Consider the following 19,237-nt stretch of genomic DNA (forward strand, 5'->3'; position numbering starts at 1 on the left):
CTGTCCCAAACACATGTTTTTACCTTTTCGTACTAAGATTTTTAAAAAGACTACTATGTTGAACAATTCGTTTTTAGATCTAGCAAACTCTTTATATAAATTACATGTGCATTTGATAGCTTATAATCTCACACACATTTACTCTATAAAAACGAACATAAAGATATGCAATTTGTTGTATTAATGTGGCGCTTGATACCTTTTTTATGTTTATTTGTAAAGATTGATAAGAGTTGTAAACTATACAAGATAATCTCCTCTGTGTGTGTGTGTGTTTCTTCTTCAACTGACATTATTGCACTCGAAACATTAATATCGTGCTCTTCAAGAAACACAACATGAACAACATGGGGTAAAGAATTGCTGATATGAGGAAACATCTATATAAGATCTGGGCAGGTACATTACACTCTTTCCCAACAAGTAAAAATTTTGGCATACATTTTCTTCCTGGCAGCAGGAATGTTGTGTCTACCCAACTTAGTAAAATCAATTACAATCTCTAAAGACGAGTGTATTAATGAGAAACAAAATGATAGGTAGAAAATTAACCTTCCTTGCAATACAACTACGATTGTTCAGCAGCTGCTGCAAGTGGTTGAAGGGCTTTCATTGGATTCATGATGACACCATCGATTAGCCCGTACTCCTTAGCTTCCTTTGCGCTCATGAAAAAATCACGATCAGTATCCTGATTAATCCTATCAAGGCTTTGACCAGTCTGGTAGGCAAGGTAACCATTCAAATTTGCTTTGTGATGCAACATCTCATTAGCCTGGACATTATTGTTGATTTAGCTCCAAGTATTTTTTTGTTGCAAACTAAAGTTATACAACAACAGGCATATGCATTTATGTATGCCTCAGCTTCTAAGCATGAAAAGTAGAAATGATCTCACATAACTATTTCAAATTATTAACCTATTGAAGTGAAGTGAAGTTCTACATTTGAGTTATTTATTCCATAGGAGAAACAAAATTTTATAAGCTCTGACTAACTAGAGTACATAAGCTTAGCTGGAATATTGGAAAATTAATTTAATCATCGCAAAATTGTCTAAACTACATACCACTACCACTTTGTCTCAATCCCCAAACAATTTAAGGAATATCTTTTGAACTAGAAGCATTCTCTAAATGAACAGTTACAAAAGATAGCTTTTTTATGGGATTGGATGGTAATATCCCAAGGGTTGATAATCATACCCACTATGTTTGGGGGTTGATAATCATATTATTGTATTAATCATCCTCTAAACATACAAAGAACTGGAAAATTACTTGGAACTTGGAAGTTTCCATCACAAGTGCATTATTCAAAGGTAGTATTTCTATGCATTCTTTGTGGGACAAAGTCGTCCATAAGCACCTTGTGCAGACTGATATATGCTTTTCAAAGGTCAGAGGTTCTGGCATGCGAAACTGTGGCATACAGTAGAGTGAGTTATTACCTGTATTTCTATATCACTTTGACCACCTTGAGCACCACCTAGAGGCTGGTGAATCATTATCCTTGAATTTGGCAAGCTATATCTCTTCCCTTCAAGGTGATAACAACTTCAAAAGTTAAGAGCAAAAACTAGAACCATAGGACAAAGAAAGTTACTTTAGCCTTGAATCAGCTATTCGACTTACCTTTAGTGCCAGCACTGAGAAGAAAAGCCCCCATACTGCAGTGCCGCAAAACATAAATTAGCTAAGCAAGATACTTTATTTATTCCATGAAAAAAGAAAAAGGCTAAGCTAATCACCTTACGGTACTAAAGGTAAAACAAACTCCATATATTCCACCTATAACTGAATATGAAATCTCAATTTACAAAAACTTTTTTGAAATAGACTTGTAAATTGTTCCACCACTCACCCATCTAAATTATAAGAAGGTTAGGAAATAGCTGCGTGAAAGATAGGTGGATTGTAAAAGCGATGTAACATCAACATGGAAATAGTATCAAATAACACATTATACAAACAAACATAATAAAATTATATCAGACTAGCTCCTTTGACATTGTATACTTCTCCATGCAAGGAAGTCCCCAGGAAATTGATTTCAAGTGAACTGGCACAGGGCTTAAAAGGGGCAAGGGTGATAAAACAGGAGGAATAGCAGAATTAAGGAGAGAGGAAGAGAAGAAGGAACAACAAATCTAATCCCAACATTTTCAAATATTTTCAACATTTTCAAATATTTTGTTGGTGAACTTTTGCACCAAAATAGAGGAGTGTGAAGTACCTAAATGAAAGGAGGCTGCAAAAAATGGCAATAAATGAAAGGAATTGGAAAGTTAATCAAATAGATAAACAAATAAAAGAACCTACACTGGAAAGCTATGTAGTCCTATCATGGGTTAAGCAAAGGTGATTTTCACACAAATATGCAACACAACAACAATGTATGAAAGATCATCTTCTAAGTGAAACACACAGGTACACAAGTAATCAATCAGGTACCTTGCAGCGAGTCCAACACAGACAGTTGAGACATCGGGTCGAATATGTCGCATGGTATCAAAAACAGCCATTCCTGAAATAATAATAGGTGCATTACAATGGATAAACCATGCATTTAAGTAGACCGTAAAATCTGATTATAACACTTCAACACTACGATAATAGCTGAAAAAACTATGGTAAACAGCAAAAAAATGAGATTGACCGGAAACACTTGGTTGTACCTGCTGTTACTGACCCTCCTGGAGAATTGACATACATAACAATGTCCTGTGTAGTAAATTAAAGAGGTGTTCAGTTGAATTAAAAGAAAACTGTGTAAAATATAAATAAAAGGATGCACTTAAGAAAAGGGAAAACAGTTTAAGAATTAAACGCTACACTGGAAAGGGATACTCCTGCAAAGGTCACAAGAGAAGCAGAGCTGCATACATAAAACCATAGCAGCATCTGTTTATTCTTTCTTGTTCGATAAAAAGCAATGTTTTATTCATTAAATAGGAAGCTGATCAAAAGGCATCATATAGTCAAAGGTATGTAGGTTGCCAACTACATCAGTCTGTAAGAATAGACCAAGAGAAAGAGAGGAAAAGGTTGAATTTTCACACTGTCTCACACCTAGGCCTTACCTTTCTTCACTCATTTGGTTCATGCACAACTGGGGCACTACGGCCTCAGTAGGCTAGTTCAAGCATATAAGTTATGCTGGCATGTCAATTAACATGACATGACATGCTGAAAATTCCATTGTGTAAAAGAGGAAAGAAATTCATAAGTTGCTCAAGCAATTAAGCAATAGACACTAGACAGATCATATTTAGAAAACAAATGCGATGGATCAATTTTCACAAATACAAAAGATGATATATACTACCAAAGGACTGCCTTATGCAGAATCTCCTCGAAATTGAAACATCTAATATTTTAACCAAAGTCTATCTGATGAAAACAAGTGCGCTCTTGAAAATATACCTTTGTGGGATCAACAGCATCAAGATAAAGAAGCTGAGCAACTATGACATTAGCCATATCATCATCAACTGCTCCACCACATCGTATGATCCTCTACAAGATGATAATAACAATAATAATACAGAAGTTAAAATTTTAGCAAGTACATTGTGACTTTGTGATGAATGCTGTATCTGCCATAAGAAACAAATTCTTACATATTGAAAGAGCTGGCTGATCACACTCTGAAATCGTTCTTGTACCATTGGCGGTGGTCCTTGACCTTGGGCGGCATATGTAGGAAAATAAGGTGATGATGGTATTTGCACGTCATCTCTGCAAAACTCGGTAACAAGGAAAAAGCATAAGATATAACAGATAAGATGACAAAGCAACTAAGTCATCAACAATGATTTCTTACAACTTATGCGTTCCACAAGTCCATAAATCTGGATCGTTTACTCCCATAAGATGACCTCAGAATACACCCTTCTATCTACTTTTCAGGAAACTTAAACAATTCTTTTTAAGAAGACAAATGAAAATACAGATTAAAGTAATGAAAATACTATCTCTGTCTCAATTTATATGAACTTTGCCATAACGGGGTATCGCAAAATGTTTGACACCACTAACAATCCTATTATATACTTTACGACAAGCAACTTTCATGACTTCCAATAATTCAAAATTTGTTTCACTATTCAATTTTGTGCCTCTACATGATGTTTTTGGTATCAAACTAACTTCTCATTGCTCCCTTTAGTATTTTCATTTTCTACTACTAATATTGTACTGCTAGGTCTATAAGAAACAAACTCTATACATTCCAAGGTCGATAAGTCAAATTAACATCTTAAATAGGAGATTGACAGGCACACCCCAAGATTTTCTTAGCAGTGTCTAAACTTAATTAGCTAAATTTGGGCCTAACCCCAAGATTTCCTATTCCTACTCCCCTTATCCACTCATCAACCATAAGAAACCCTAACAATAACACCCAAGAAAAGTAATCCTTCCCACTCTGAAATTAGAAAATTTCTAGCTAACAAAACATCAAAAAAGTTTCAAGATTTACCAAGAAATTCAACCAAGAACCTTAAAGATTGGGTTTGGGGGGTGGGGGAAGAAAAAGAATAAGAACCTGATAGACCAAATTCCAGAAGAACGTGAAGCCTTTGCTAAATCCCAGTCACCTCCAGAATACACAGCCTTGACGGTGCTATTTCCCCTACTTTTCACTTTCCCAACAGCCTTTACTTTCCTGGGTAATTACCCAAAACACAAAAAAAAATCAAAACTTTTCAGGGAAATACTCAGTATTAGCGACATATACAAGTAAAAAGACACAAACCCATTTCAGTACCTCAAAGAAAGACGTTTAAACTGTAGAGATATGGGAGAAATATTGCAATAATCAGATGGGAAAATTGCGGAATTGTATTTAGAGAGAGATGAAGTTGTGGCTATGCAAGAATGAGCCATTGGGGGGGTTGAGTTTGGTGTAGATGAAGAGGAAAAAGATAGGTTTTTTTGGGGCAATTTAAAGAGTTGAGTGTTGGAGTAAACAATTTACGAGAATGACGAACTTGGAAAGATATACAACGGCGCTCCCAGCGCAACTTAGCATATATCCAATTAACGTGCGCCGCTCAGTAAATAGTCATTAGATATTTCTAATACTATTATTCAGTATTTTTAATTTATTACAAGGACAAAAATCCATTAAATTAAACTCAACTTCCGAATCTTATCAAATTCATAGTTTCTAAATTTTTTCGTATTAAATATGCACTTTCTAATAAACTAGTAGTTATTAAAGTTTTTGATTTTTTTTTTGAGATAAGTAGAATTTTTTAAAATTTCTCTTTGATTTTAAGTTCAATAATTTATTTGTTTATTTATTCACTTTTTTTGTGATGTTATAACTGTTATTTTTCCATTGTCTGCGAAGTTGAAGATGAGTACATTTTTAATTATTTCAGTTGATTTCAACTAAACTCTATCTAAATTTGACGACATAAACTTTATCACGTATAATTCTTTTGTAACAAGGGGATAGAGTTGATATATTTTGAATAGTTTAAAGGTATGCTTGGCTCTTTTCGATTAATTTTACAAATAAAATCTCAAAAAAATTATTAAACTTATCAATTTTATTAGACAAGTGAATAAAAATACTTTTAACATTATTGAATTCTTATCACTCAAGTTAAAATACATTTTTGCAGTAGGATAGCGAGTATCCTCCATGATGTTAGTTAGCATATATAATTATATATTTCATAGAAGAATAATAAAAATTGTATAATTAAATTATACTTTTCCATTCAATACAAGCTTATTAGACGAAATGTTCAAAATCATAGCAAGTTCACCCCTTAGACAAACAAATGAATCACAAAGATCTTTCATAAATTGAAGTATATATCTTTACCAAGGAAATACAATACAAAAATGTATTACAAAAAGGATTAATAAGACATTGCAAACAATTAATAAATAAAAACAGTGAGAATAACCTAAAGAAAATAGTAATTAAATAGAAAAATAAAAGTGTGAATGATTATATTTGAATATATTATTTGATCATTTGTGATGAATGTTTGAACTTAGATTGACTAATAGTCTATAGCCTTTTCTCTGTCAGGTGAAAACCATCCCAAGAATACATATTCACAATCTCTTGAACATGCAATAGGATAAAAGTTAGCTACTAGTGCAGTGGTGTAAGTGCTTCACTCTTAATCAGAGGTCTCGAGTTCGAGCCCTTGGTATAGAGAAAATTCTATTGGGAGCGCCATTCACGAATGGATCCTGCACGCAATCCAAATTTAGTCGGAACTCCAATATGGACTCCCGACACCATACATAGATTTTGTTTGTCAAAGTAAAAAAGAAGCTTGATAATTAATTGGGAGTATGCGTATGGCATGAGATTACTGCTGACAGCTTTATTTTTTTCATGATAATATCTATACTAATGATTTCTTTCAAGGAATTGTTATTCTATGGTTGGCAATTTGTGATATATATATTTCATGTTAAACATGTTTAAATGTTCATATATATTATATTTATTTTATATAATGACTCAATATTAGGTGACCATTATATATACGTCATTTGCTTTTATTTCAATTTATGTTTACACATTTGAAATTTTGAGATTTAAATTTTTAAACTTTGTTTATGAATTTGGACATAAAAGCTTTTAGATTTTAAAATAAATTTATGTATTTAACAACCAAAAATGAGAATTAGCGAGGAGGCCAGTGAATGCTGTCTATTGATGGTGTTTTCATAACTTCACTATTGATGTTTGCCATTTCAGATTGTAATTAATGTAATAAGAAAATCAATTGATATTTTCAATTTAACAAATATTTTCTTTTCATTTACAACAAAAGTAATGTTATATGACATGTAAATGAGATCTAAACGTTACATGTCAATATACATGTATAACACCACTTCACTGCAGTGGTTATGAAACTTTCAGACACACGTTGTCACAATGACTGTATCAAACATGTATAAAATTAAATTCACAACAAATTAATTCAAAATGATGAATAAGTCGCTCTTTGAAAAAAAAAATTGATCTCATAAGTATCACTTTAGTATTGCTATATCACACCAAAAGTTAGTTGATCATGAAATGAAGGTTTGAAGATGGGACTTGAAAGTGTATGAAGTCCCCTCTAATGTGGGACTTTTCTACACTAACCTGAATTTAGTCGAACTCCAAAGGCTCAGGTGGGAAACAAAAGAAAAAGCATAAGAGAACTTCATCTAAATTGAAACTGCATCCAAATTGTAAAGAGACAGATTTGAAATGAGCAGAGGAGCTGGAGCTGTAAAGCAAGCCTAGATACAGACGACTAACATAAGTTAGAATTAAATACAGCTTAGTAATACTGCACTTTACAACAATGCTACAACAAACATACACCTTAGAAATACAAACACTTGATAATTGGGGCATGACAGCTCCAGAGTTGGAATTAAAGCAAAAGGGTTAGCTAAACCTACTAGTCGATCAATAGCTCAATGTGATGTCATTTACAGCCTAAGGTGCAGTTGCATAGCGTGCATCGATCTAACCTCTAGCAGCTCTGAGGAAGTTATCAAAAGGACTTGCAGGAGGTAGCCTCAGTGCTAGCCATGATTCATTTGATAACGGCGGTCCTTTAGCAGGTCCATCTTCTTGAAGTATCTGCAGCAAACGCAAGTTGCAGACGTTAAAACATACCATATGGATATCAAAATCAAATGCAAGTAAGCAAAATGTCTAGACTACGTACATTGATGGCATAGTAAGGGGCATAATTAAAAACTCGAAGAAAGAACAAAAACAACTTCTACACCGGAAACAAAGAGAAATTAAATCATCTGAGATCACATTTGTGCTCAAACTTTCTCTGTCTAGGGAATCAAAATAAGAACACGCATGAAGATCTAGTGAGAAGACAGTTAATGAAAGATCACCTTAGCTAGTGCAGATGGACCATTTGCGGGGCAGGCAGGATACACCATACCAGCTGCTTTTGAACAATGATTTTCATGAGCTAACCAATTAGAGAGTTTCTTTCTTGAGTCTGTGCCAAGAGATTCGCATTGACTAGTGATGGTGTCATATGGAAGAGGTGAAGTTGAAACAGATGAACCAGCTACTTGACCAGCCACCTCGAGTGCCTGAGAAAAGAAACCAACTTAAGGAACAACACAAGAAGAACGCTTATGATTGACTTGTTTCTTTGAAATCCCGTAAAAGATCATTACGGTAGTGATTTGTCTGCTTTTCATACATTGGACCAAACAAAACTATGAATACTTGTACTTTGTTCATATCATCGGTGCAGTTTTATCTGTCTAGCTTCAAATTTTAATAAACCTAACTGTGAAAACTGATTTTGGAGAAAAAGCAGGCAAAGGACCTAGAATAATATTAGATGTAATCCATTTATTTAACTTGACAGGAGATGCAAACATGAAGCTAACTTTGTAGACATACATGAATGCAGGACCAGCTTGCAAATAGAAACGATGGTACAAAACTAAGCAGAAATTTAACAATTTTGTTTCAGATTCAACTCACATTTTCTCATTTTGCAGATTTAACTCACATCATCTTGACACACTTTCAGATGAGAGACTTCTTTGCTTTTAAATTGGATCAAATATGGGAGAAATCAACAAATTTTCAAAAATTCATACATTTAACGACAAATTCAATTTTTTTTTCTTCAAAATTTCATATATTGAGCAACAATTCAAAACATGCACAACTTAAGATTGCTATAAGAGGTGAAATCTGTTTGCAGAGAAGTGATATCATGCAGCATCCACTTAAGTAGTATGTGACACATTGTTGCAAATAGCGAGTTACCTCTGCAATTGAGTACATGAAAGATGTTTCCTTTTCTTTAAAAGGATTTACACTCTCATTAATAATGTGGCGATAGTCGGATCAAACAGGAAAATCAACTATTAGTCACACCTCCCTAGATCTTGTTTACAACTATAACGAACTATTTTGCCTTGACTATATAATCCTTCTACAAGCAAGCTCATCTCTAGGGGCACACAAGGCAAATAGCCAAATAGACAGATGCATGTGGATGGACACATATAAGGGTTGTGGGGAAAATTACCGACTCAAGAAGCTGTCCAATGCTCACAACATGAGACATCGAAGGAGATGGAGACATAGGAATTCTGGGAACAAATCTGGTGATGTCAGCAATTGATGATTCACTTACTTTGTAATCCTCTACAAACGAGCTTGGATAACATTCCTGCACCAGTACACAATAAACATATAAAGATGTTGTGATTCAGCAATATGAGAGCATGTATTAACAAGGAAGCTGTTAGCAGACACTGGCATTAAACTAGGGAATGATAGGGACAGATTTGCTTGGTACTTCCTCCATCCCATTTTATAGGGCCTTGTTGACTGGACACAGTTAAAAAAAGAAAAGTCTGCTGAAACTCGTGTCCAAAACAATCCAGACACTTATGTGGCTATAAATAATCTCACTAAGGGTAAAAAGAAAAGGTGGCATTCTCTTTTAAGGGCATGCTACTCCCTCCATCCAAATTACTTGGCCCTTAAAACTAATATAGATTTTTTCTTTTTACTTGTCTATTTTAACAAATAAAGAAAAATTTATCATTTTCTTCCAATATTACCCTTACCATTAAATAACTACATAAAATACTAGTAGTCAAATTTAGATTTCCAAAGCATGACTAATAAGGTTAATTTAGTAAGATAAACCCCTGATAAATATTTTCTCAAGGGGAGCGTCAAGTCAACATGGGTCAAGTAGAATGAAATGAAGGGAGTAAAAGTAAAGTGCCACATAAATTGGACCAGGGGTGGGAGTACTAAATGATGATGAACATTAAACCATCATCTATGTCATGCCACAGAGAATCATCTGAATGCTTAATCAGCAAACCTCATCAAACGAAGGTGAATCTCTGGAGTGTGATCCTATTTGGACGTGATCCATGCCAACCATTGATTTAAGATAAAAAATGAAAGTATCATCAGGTGTGAAATCCTCCGACAGCTGCTTGAATATGTCATCTGCCTCAACCTAAGGCACAACCCAAAAGAATAAGTAAGCACGAATAGGCAGAACCAGGGACAAAAAAAGTCCGTTTGCCATTATTTTCCTTTTTTTGTTGCTGGCAGGGGAGAGCTGGAGTTAAGTTAAGAAATAACGAAGTATAAATTGAATTTTCAAGACAACTAGTACCTCTGCAATGCTAGACAAACTTTTAACTAAGATGTCCTTTATTATCTCATGACACTCTAGAATTTTGTTCCGCAATTCTGATAGTGATGATACAGCTGCTTCGTTATCTGCTGCAGAACCATATTTTCTCACATCTACGTGAGGCTTCAGGTACACTTGATAACCATCATTGATACCCAGAAAAGGATCAACCTGAACATGGAGGGATTTTAACAGCAATAACAAACAAAATATGTCGTAACAAATTTATTAAACAAACGTGGTAGTAGAGATGAAATGTTGTTTCTAACTTGTTTAACAATAGTAAAACCTTTGCAATCATAACTTGTTCAACAGAAAAATAGTCCATTTCCATAATGTTGGAATCAGAGCTTGTCCAACAACAGAATAACAGAAGATTCTTCTGTTTCCATAATGTAGCAATCAGAACTTTTTCAACAACAGAAAAATAGTCTTTACTATTCCATAATGTTGCAAATATCTTATCAATTAAGATTCTTTTTAGTGAAAAAAGCAAGATAAAACCGCCTTGTTTGCATTAATTCTTCGTAACAGAAAATGTAGCCATGACTTTAAACTGAAATCAATGAAAGTTTATCCTAGGGAGTACTCACACCAAAATCCCGCAATGTTTCAAGTATAACACTTAGGTCAGTTATCTGATAAATCTTCGCCAAAAATGCTAACATGGCAGCTGATAACACAAGAAGCGAACGCTGGTATGCTGGAGGAAACAATCCTGAAAGACACAAGGTAATTGTAATTCACTTTTAGCATTTAACCATGAGTTCATTAGCTGCAAAAATTACAGTTCCTTACCATTATTAGGGTCTAAGGATAACTTCATAAGTGATAAAGGAAGCTGACAAAAGTGTATCAGTAAGTTATGGTTGGTTTTCTGCAACAACAGAAAATTGACAACCATGAGCATAGATTAGATACAAAGATGTTTAGAGGAAGCACATAACCCTTGCCTGGAATTGTGTTTACTCAGACTTTCAGACTTTTTTTTAAGTTTTTTTTTCTTTGGGGGGGGGGGGGGGGGGGTAGCATCAGAATGTGAATAACCTGAATGCTCACCTTGACACGTGAAGAAATAAGTGTCAAGCAAAATGACTGAACTATAGCTTCAACATTTGCAGGTACATTATCTGGCATGTTGGCTTGTAGCCAGAGGGCTGACAGCAACTGGACAATTTGATCCTTGTTTAGCTTCAGAATATATGGTTCCTGGATCAAGTAAAAAGCATCCTTCAGTGGAGCCAGAAATTAGTGAAAATGCAAAAAGGAGAAGGAAAGGAAAACTAGAATAAGAAAGTATATTAGTTAAATCAGTAATGTTCTTACACCCTCATTCAAGCCAGCTGTACAATCAATCATAGAACTAAATTTTTGAAACTTCGGTGAATTTTTAACGGCCCAACCCTGCTTGTGTTCCTCATCAACATTGTCTCTCGCCTTCAAGTCATCTTGAATAACTTGTCCTTCCTTCAACTTAATTCCATCCTTTCCCTTTCGAAGTTTATCAAGTAAAGAAGTAATTGACACAAATGTCGATGAGCCGTTTGCATTCCATCTCCTTGTGTGGTTGGCTATGTCATGTCTAATATGATTAGAACTTGGGATTAGGAGAACAGAAAAGATGTGGTGTCCTCCAATTCGTATTTCAACGTCTGGATGCAATGTCACTTTCAGTAGCTGAACAAACAGCTCCTCAGGGAACACCTAAAAGGATTTAAGATAATGAAATATAAAATAATCTTGTTGAAACGCAAATGATATAGAAGATGAACACATAAATCAACTCAACAAGAAAATTTCATTGTTCCCATTGATATTACTTGCCAGTTACCATAAAAAAATAAGAAATCATGTACAACAGGTAATATATCCATTTCATTTAGAATACATAGAAAGAACAAATCACATCCAACATTCTGTGAAGAGTTTATTCACATCCAACATTCTGTGAAGATTTTATTCATTAACCTCAGACATGATTACTCAAAACAGACAATAAACGTGCGAGAAGCCTAAAGTTAAAAGGAGGAAATATATAACGGCAACCAAGCTAGCTGGCAATGTAAGAAGACCCAACATGGATGACAAAGCAGGCAATCACTTACCTGCTGACGTCGTGAAACAACAGATGCTAATGAAATCATATGAGCAAGAATGATCAATGATCCCATTGTAGCCCTGGCAACCACTTTAAGAGAGGGCAACTTCTCCAGCATCATTGCCATCATATCAAACAGTGGTCGTGCATCAACAATCTACGGGAAAAACCTGTTAATATCAGAAATAGCCGATCAAAACCACTCATTAACTAACATAAATTACCCCTTTAGCAGTTTCTAGGAAGCATTCTTGGATAGATGTTTGAAGTGCAAGATTGAAGTTAAGCTCTTGCTCTTGAACTGATTCGACAGTTGCTTGAAGGCTCTTACGCAAATGTCTGCACAAGTCACCGACAAATCGTACATCTGAGAGACTAGCTTCCAATCTAATGAGTCGAGCCAAAGCAGTAGCAGTTTGGATGACATAAGACTTCGTTTGAGGATCATGTGCCACATTCTTGTGGTCTAAATGCCGAATCACACCGGTTAAAATCAACTGTTGATTCCCTGAAAATTCACAAGAATGAAGAACATTTAGATGTCATCAAGTCTATTCAAATATTTGTGCCATCAACGTATAGAATTATGATGACTTCTAGGAAAACAGTGTTTAAGCAATATACTTTTACAGTGTTAGATGGTGATATAAGAACAGATACCAGCCATTGACCCACCAGTTTAAGCAATATAATTTACAGTGTGTTTTGTCATTTACCTTATTCTCCAAAACACAACGCGGAAAAAGCAGGTCTAGTAACTTTTTCTACATGCAAAAGGAATATCTATGAAGAAGAATTAATACTGAGCAGTGAGCAGAAATGCAATGGGAAACCCATCAAAGAAACACCTGCTTCACAAGTGACATCTGGTTATACAGCTGTACACTGATGAACAAAATGTACCAAGAACTCCACTATGAAGACAAGGATAGAGGAAAAGTTGTCCAATGCAGGCACATCAGTACACTAGGGATAATGACACCGAGGTTCAAGAAGCAGTATATTAGCAGATCACCTGAACTTTCAACAAAGTAGATCATATCGGAGAGAACCATCACAGCCGATCCATGTGGAGAAACCCAGTGCCTCCCATGGTCAAAATGGACAAACATTGGCTCTAACACCCTACGCATTGTACTGCTCTCTTCGGCCAGGTCAGCCATTCTCTCAAGACAAATTTGAGCCCATACTTTTGGTGTTTCGATTTCTTCTCTGTAGAAACAATTTGAGGCAGAAAGATAAAAATGTAGGTAGATAAAGTGATTAAAAGAGATATCAATGCATTAGCAGCAGTCGCGATTATCTGGTAAGAAAGCCAAACTTTTAGTGAATTTAGCGGCACAAACCTTGTTAATGAAGATGGATCTTTCTTATCAGGTCTGGGTCTAATTTGGCGAGGACCAAATTCACTACCAACAGCTCTTCCTTCAGATCTAACAACTTCATCCACCCAATTGTGGTGTGCCTCCCCTCGTTCAAAATCTTCATTATGCATTTCAGGCTCATAGTTATCCAGAGTCACATGAACAATCTGCACAAAATGATATAGAACTTCAATGATGGCTAGTTATTGTCATTTGTTAACAAAAGACAACATTCTGAGAAGAAATCATCCATACACGGATAATTCCTAGTCAGAAAATCTAGAATAACCAACTAGAATGGGAAAACAAGACAATGCATTTTTTCTTAAGAGTTGTAAATGAGCCAACCCAAGCAATTTACAGATGCTTGCACTTGGTCTGACTACTACTGCAAGCACAGCATCTTAGTAGAATTACCATGTGCCACGTGTCAAGCACATACTCAACTTCAGTACATTCCTTCAAGCTTGAACTGAACTCAACTCTTCTTGTCTAAACCAAAAGAAAGTACGACAAACAAATTGAAACTGAGGGACTAAATAATCTCCTATTTTATCACTTGGACTTGGGGAAGTTGAAAACCCATGCAGAGACAGAGAGAAAACAGATTATGCCCCTGCAAGAATTGGAGACCTTTCATATTCACAAAGAAAAATAGGAAAGAGGTGATACTGAGCGCAGATCATTTAATATTGAGCTATACAATAAGCTCGTGTTTTGGCTGAGTTTGTTCACGAACATTTCAGTTTATTTACTGGTGTCATTTTTCACTTGAAAGCCAATGACAATGAATATCTGATATAATCGATTACAATAAATGCAAACAATCAAAGGATAGAGACTCTTAGGACTCACCCAAGATGGGATACAAGATTTACATTAATATCCACAACATATCACTGTCTATTTCAGATAACCTTCATATCAAATCTCACAATAAAGACTCATGAAATATGTTCTGGCAAATGATGAGTATGTAATTTTCACAAATATAGGGAACACAAATCTCACAATAAAGACTCATGAAATATGTTCTGGCAAATGAAGAGTATGTAAAGTTTACAAATATAGGGAACAATAACTCAAGGAACTAGAACATCTTGTGTGTGTGTGAGAGAGAGAGAGATCACTGTACTAACCTCATCAAAATCAACAAATATATGAGAGAACTCAGCCATGAACCAAACCTGCAAAGGTGGATTCAATTACTCAGGTCTGACTAAACATTCAGCAAACTTGTATGAGGAGAATTGCTGCCATATAAAGCAAGCATTGTTAAAACAATGGCTTTTGACTGAACCATAAAAGTAATTTCACAATACCATGGCAGAAAGACACTGCAAACTTGATGCCCTCAAGCTGCGTTTTTCATGTTCTTCACCAGTCTCCCGTGCCAATGAACATACTTTGGGAACCAAAGTTTCAATGTTATATGTGTATGTTCCATCTACCTGCTTCCAAAATAAGATGGCAAGTAATTTTAGAAATAAAAGAAACTAATGTCAATCTTCAGCTAGTGCAGAATGACTCTGGGTTTACCATAACTAGGAAGCAGTAATTATACATACAAGATTCGTGGGGAATAAAAATTCTATAAACATACATGGGCAGATAGTCATCTCAGATTAACATGCATAAGATGATTAGAAGTGACTCTTTACACTGTACAACTAAAGTGGCATGCTCATCTATACAAGTAAGAGGAAGAACTCAACCATATGTAACACACTTTAGCTTCAATAACAAAAGTTTTGACTATCAAAATAACTTAGTTTTATAGTATGGCTTCAACTAACAAAAGCACACTAGCTTAAACTCCCCTATATTTATTTGAGGTTGCTCAGATATGAATATTGAATACTGATTACTGAATACCACTTTTGGAGCCCAAAGAAGTTTTTAAGGTGAATTAATCAGCAAAGCTTCTTTAATCAACCAGAACAGCATAGTGCAAAGAATATGCAATTAGACATTCAAGGACTTTTCTTTTACATCTAATGAAGGTATGAATTTATGTGATTCTGTTACATATTTAGATTTAATAAACTACTCATTACACACCCAAATTGATACCCCAATAGAGAATTGGACATTATTTTCATTAATCACCTGACTATAAATAAACCTGGTCAGGGTCTGGCAACCAGTAATCCTGACAGCATCTTTCTTAGAGTCATCCAGCAGTTCAACAACCATGTCTAATAGGCTAGCAGCAAAGTATGCCCTGCAGACACACAAATCGGTAATATATTACATCCCTAGAAGATTAAGTGGAAGCTTACTCCAACTTGTTATCATTTTACGAAATAAAATGATCTCTGAGTTACCGAGCATAGGTTTTGCCAAACAATGAGAATCTAAAGCATTATATTACAGAATCAGTCTACCGGTAAGCGCATCAACTGCAATGCAGACTTAACGAAGGGCTAGCAAATAGAAGGTTGGAATAATATAGGACTAATGAAATTATATGTATTATGTAAACTTGCAATAGTTGATTACATGCAGCAGCTTGAATTAGTAATGACTAATATCAAACTCAAAATTATGGCATGCCCTACCAGTGCGTAATTTGAAGATGTTTTAAATTGTTAAGCCTGACACTTTGATTGAAAAAGTGCCAGAAGAAATTAAAGAATAATTGTGGGAAATCTTAAACGTATTGAGTTCCATTATATCATATTCAGGAAAATACTACAAGAGAATACTCTTGGTGTTCAAACTCTTATACTTCACTGAGATGGTCATAAATATTGAAAAATAATAACTCACATTTGCTCTTTGCACATGCAAAGCAACTTATTGTACACCTCAGCAATTACGTTGATAAATTTGATGTGCTCACTTCGCAGCTCTTTGTAGCATCTTTCTTCAAGATACTTTGCGATCTGATCAAGAAAAGCGACATGTTTAATTTTACTGAAAGGGTTTACATCCACAGGCAGTGAAGAAAACCAATACCTTCGGGATTCTGAAAGGATTTTTCGCTGCATATTCACATAATTTCACTATTTTCCTTTCATTAGGCGAGCCATCCTGCATACACAAGTTGCAGAGCAATTGAATGTTGCTATCACAAGTACCAACAAAGCAGATTCATGGATTGACTATGGCTACTCTTTATATCTTGCATTCTCAAGCATAACAAGGGAGTTACTCCCTCCATTCACTTTTACATGTCACTTTCAACATAACAACGAAAAGACACGTATCTTTTTCCGTGTTTTACGCTTAGCATAACTTAATTCCCTAAATCACCTACGAAAATACATCAATTAACATGGGTATTAAAGTAAACGATTCATCTTAATTATTAGTATTTCTGAATGAGCATGGGAAGTTCAAAGTGGACAAGTGAAAAGTGGAGTTTAAGCTAGACAATGTACTTACTGGTGATTTAGGGAAGATTTCAGCTAGCAATTTCTTGTAACGCTTAACGGGTTGTCGAGATCGAGACCTCATAGCAGGACAGCAAATGCACATGTTCCCACATGCAGGGAATAACTTCCGTGAAATAAATCCCATTTTCCTTCAGTTATCAGAATAAACAAGTAAAATTTCTCAGTCATAAAAGGTAGAACAAAAGAACCCAACCAAAATAGCATACATACACAACCTTAGTGACAAGATAGATAAGTATTAACCAACCTTACAAAAAAAGGAATTGAACACTTAAAAGTAAAAACCCAAGAATCCAAGAAAAAAACACCAAGAACTCCAAGAAAAATAACACCAAGAATCAAAAATAACCCACAACACAACCAACTCAAAACTCAAGCCAAAATCAAAATGCAGCAAAGAGAGAGATCGATCAACCAACAAGAAACGGTAACAAAAGTAAAAAAAAAAAAATCTGATACACAGAGGCCAAAAGCGTGAAAACCAAGATCATTAATGACAAGACAGAGAAAGCATTAATCATCTTCACAAAAACAAGAATTGAACATTTAAAAAAAAAATAACCCAAGAATCCCAAGAAAAATAACACCAAGAATCACAAAGGAGCAATAACCCAAGAAAAATAACACCAAAACTCAAAAAACAAACAATAACCCAAGAATAGGAAGAATTACCAGGACAATATACACAGCAAAAACTAGTGAAAGAAGTAAAAGCAAAATACCTTCTTCAACTACAGAAGAAGATCTTGGAACTCCCAGTGAAAAGGGGTTTCAAGAACTCCAACAAAGGTTTGAACTTTGATAGAAAGAGCAAATGGGAAGTCAAGAAACCAGACAAGAACAAAGTAAGCGCGTGAATTTTAAGGAAGAAATCTTAAAAGGAGGAAAAAACAACAATGGGGTTGTTCAAGAATCAAAGACTGGTTAGTAGAGTAACAGAGTGGAAGAGAAAGAGAGAGATATCACGTGATTGTCAGGTCACTTATTTGTGTTAAAAGAGACTTTTTTTTCCCTTATTGTCTGTCGCCTCTTCCAACACAGGTCAGGTCCCCCTATCTATATTTCTCTTTCAAATTTTTGAAATATAACAAACTTTTTCCTTCATATCACTGTTTTTTCAATGGTCTTGTTGACTCACTCTCTTTGGACCAACAAACTTTTTTTTTTTTTGGCTCGTTTAATAAGATAAAAAGATATTAAAATTTTGTGAAACTCTATAAATATATATTTAATTTAAACGTATTTAATGTTAATTAAATTTCAATTAGGATATTTGAACGCATCTTTATTTTAAATTTTAGTTTATGAGATATTATATTTTCTTGAAAAAAAAAATATTCACAAAGTGAGATCAAAACATGTAGTCTTATTGGCAATCAAATACCAACAAATTCGTTAATGGAGATAAAACCTAAATTATCTTAGATCGAGAAATACGTCATTAACGGCCTATAAATTATTAAAAAATATTTCATTAATGATTTTTGAAATACGAAAATCTAAAGAGATAAGAGTCAAGAGAGAAACAGAATTGTACTCGCATTATTTATCAATAAAATCACAATTTTTCATATTAATTTAGGATAGTGATTGCTTTCAATTTTTAACTTTTAAATAATATTAACAATTTATTTAATTTTTGTCAATGTGTAATATTTTATTCATGTGAAATGTCATATGCATTCTTTTTAAAATAATATTAAAAAGTGTATTACACGTATCATTGAGATATAATTCTCAAACTTACTTAGATATGATTCTCAAACTAAGTAAGTGATAATTTATGTATGAAACTCACATTTTCAATAATTTAGATATGAAATTAAAAAAAAATTAAGATGTATTTTTTACATTTTACTCTATTAATAATAATAAATTTAGATTAGTAACTCTAACGACTTGATATGATAAAAGGAAAATAATAAAATCAGATTCAATTTCATTTCAGTAAGTTATAGCTTATTAGTTATTACAACTCGAAATCATTTCAAATTTCAATCGAGAATTAATAATTTCAAAAAAAGAAAATAAATATTTAATTAAAAAATTACTTATTTATTACAATAATCTTCCATATAAGTTTTTGTCTGAAACTCTGTAAATTAACTTGTCCCAAACGTATAAATATAAAACAAACTTGTCCCATGTAATAGTTCAACAACAAGATTGATTGTTT

At 34.2% G+C, this 19,237-nt stretch overlaps 2 protein-coding genes across 2 annotated transcripts; both read right to left on the reverse strand.

Moving 5' to 3' along the window:
* Nucleotides 1–354: 354 nt before the first annotated feature.
* On the reverse strand, nucleotides 355–4,978 carry CLPP2 (Clp protease 2 proteolytic subunit). Its single transcript, NM_001347103.1, has 9 exons — nucleotides 4,771–4,978; nucleotides 4,549–4,668; nucleotides 3,623–3,740; nucleotides 3,426–3,518; nucleotides 2,678–2,723; nucleotides 2,454–2,526; nucleotides 1,635–1,669; nucleotides 1,451–1,539; nucleotides 355–775 (listed from the first exon to the last, which is right to left on the reverse strand). Exons 1-9 carry the CDS (start codon nucleotides 4,887–4,889, stop codon nucleotides 569–571), a joined length of 900 nt encoding a protein of 299 aa, NP_001334032.1. The 5' UTR covers nucleotides 4,890–4,978; the 3' UTR covers nucleotides 355–568.
* Nucleotides 4,979–7,185: 2,207 nt separating this feature from the next.
* Nucleotides 7,186–18,127, reverse strand: LOC101249681 (protein SEMI-ROLLED LEAF 2). Its single transcript, XM_026032874.2, has 20 exons — nucleotides 17,784–18,127; nucleotides 17,051–17,189; nucleotides 16,622–16,696; nucleotides 16,433–16,548; nucleotides 15,770–15,884; nucleotides 14,983–15,111; nucleotides 14,800–14,847; nucleotides 13,643–13,827; nucleotides 13,312–13,508; nucleotides 12,521–12,804; nucleotides 12,304–12,453; nucleotides 11,525–11,902; nucleotides 11,258–11,407; nucleotides 10,997–11,075; nucleotides 10,792–10,916; nucleotides 10,178–10,369; nucleotides 9,875–10,015; nucleotides 9,062–9,205; nucleotides 7,896–8,102; nucleotides 7,186–7,623 (listed from the first exon to the last, which is right to left on the reverse strand). Exons 2-20 carry the CDS (start codon nucleotides 17,183–17,185, stop codon nucleotides 7,507–7,509), a joined length of 2,967 nt encoding a protein of 988 aa, XP_025888659.1. The 5' UTR covers nucleotides 17,186–17,189; nucleotides 17,784–18,127; the 3' UTR covers nucleotides 7,186–7,506.
* Between the last annotated feature and the right edge of the window lie 1,110 nt (nucleotides 18,128–19,237).

The sequence above is a fragment of the Solanum lycopersicum genome, chromosome 1 (genome assembly GCF_036512215.1).
Source record: "Solanum lycopersicum chromosome 1, SLM_r2.1".
Classification (NCBI taxonomy): domain Eukaryota; kingdom Viridiplantae; phylum Streptophyta; class Magnoliopsida; order Solanales; family Solanaceae; genus Solanum; species Solanum lycopersicum.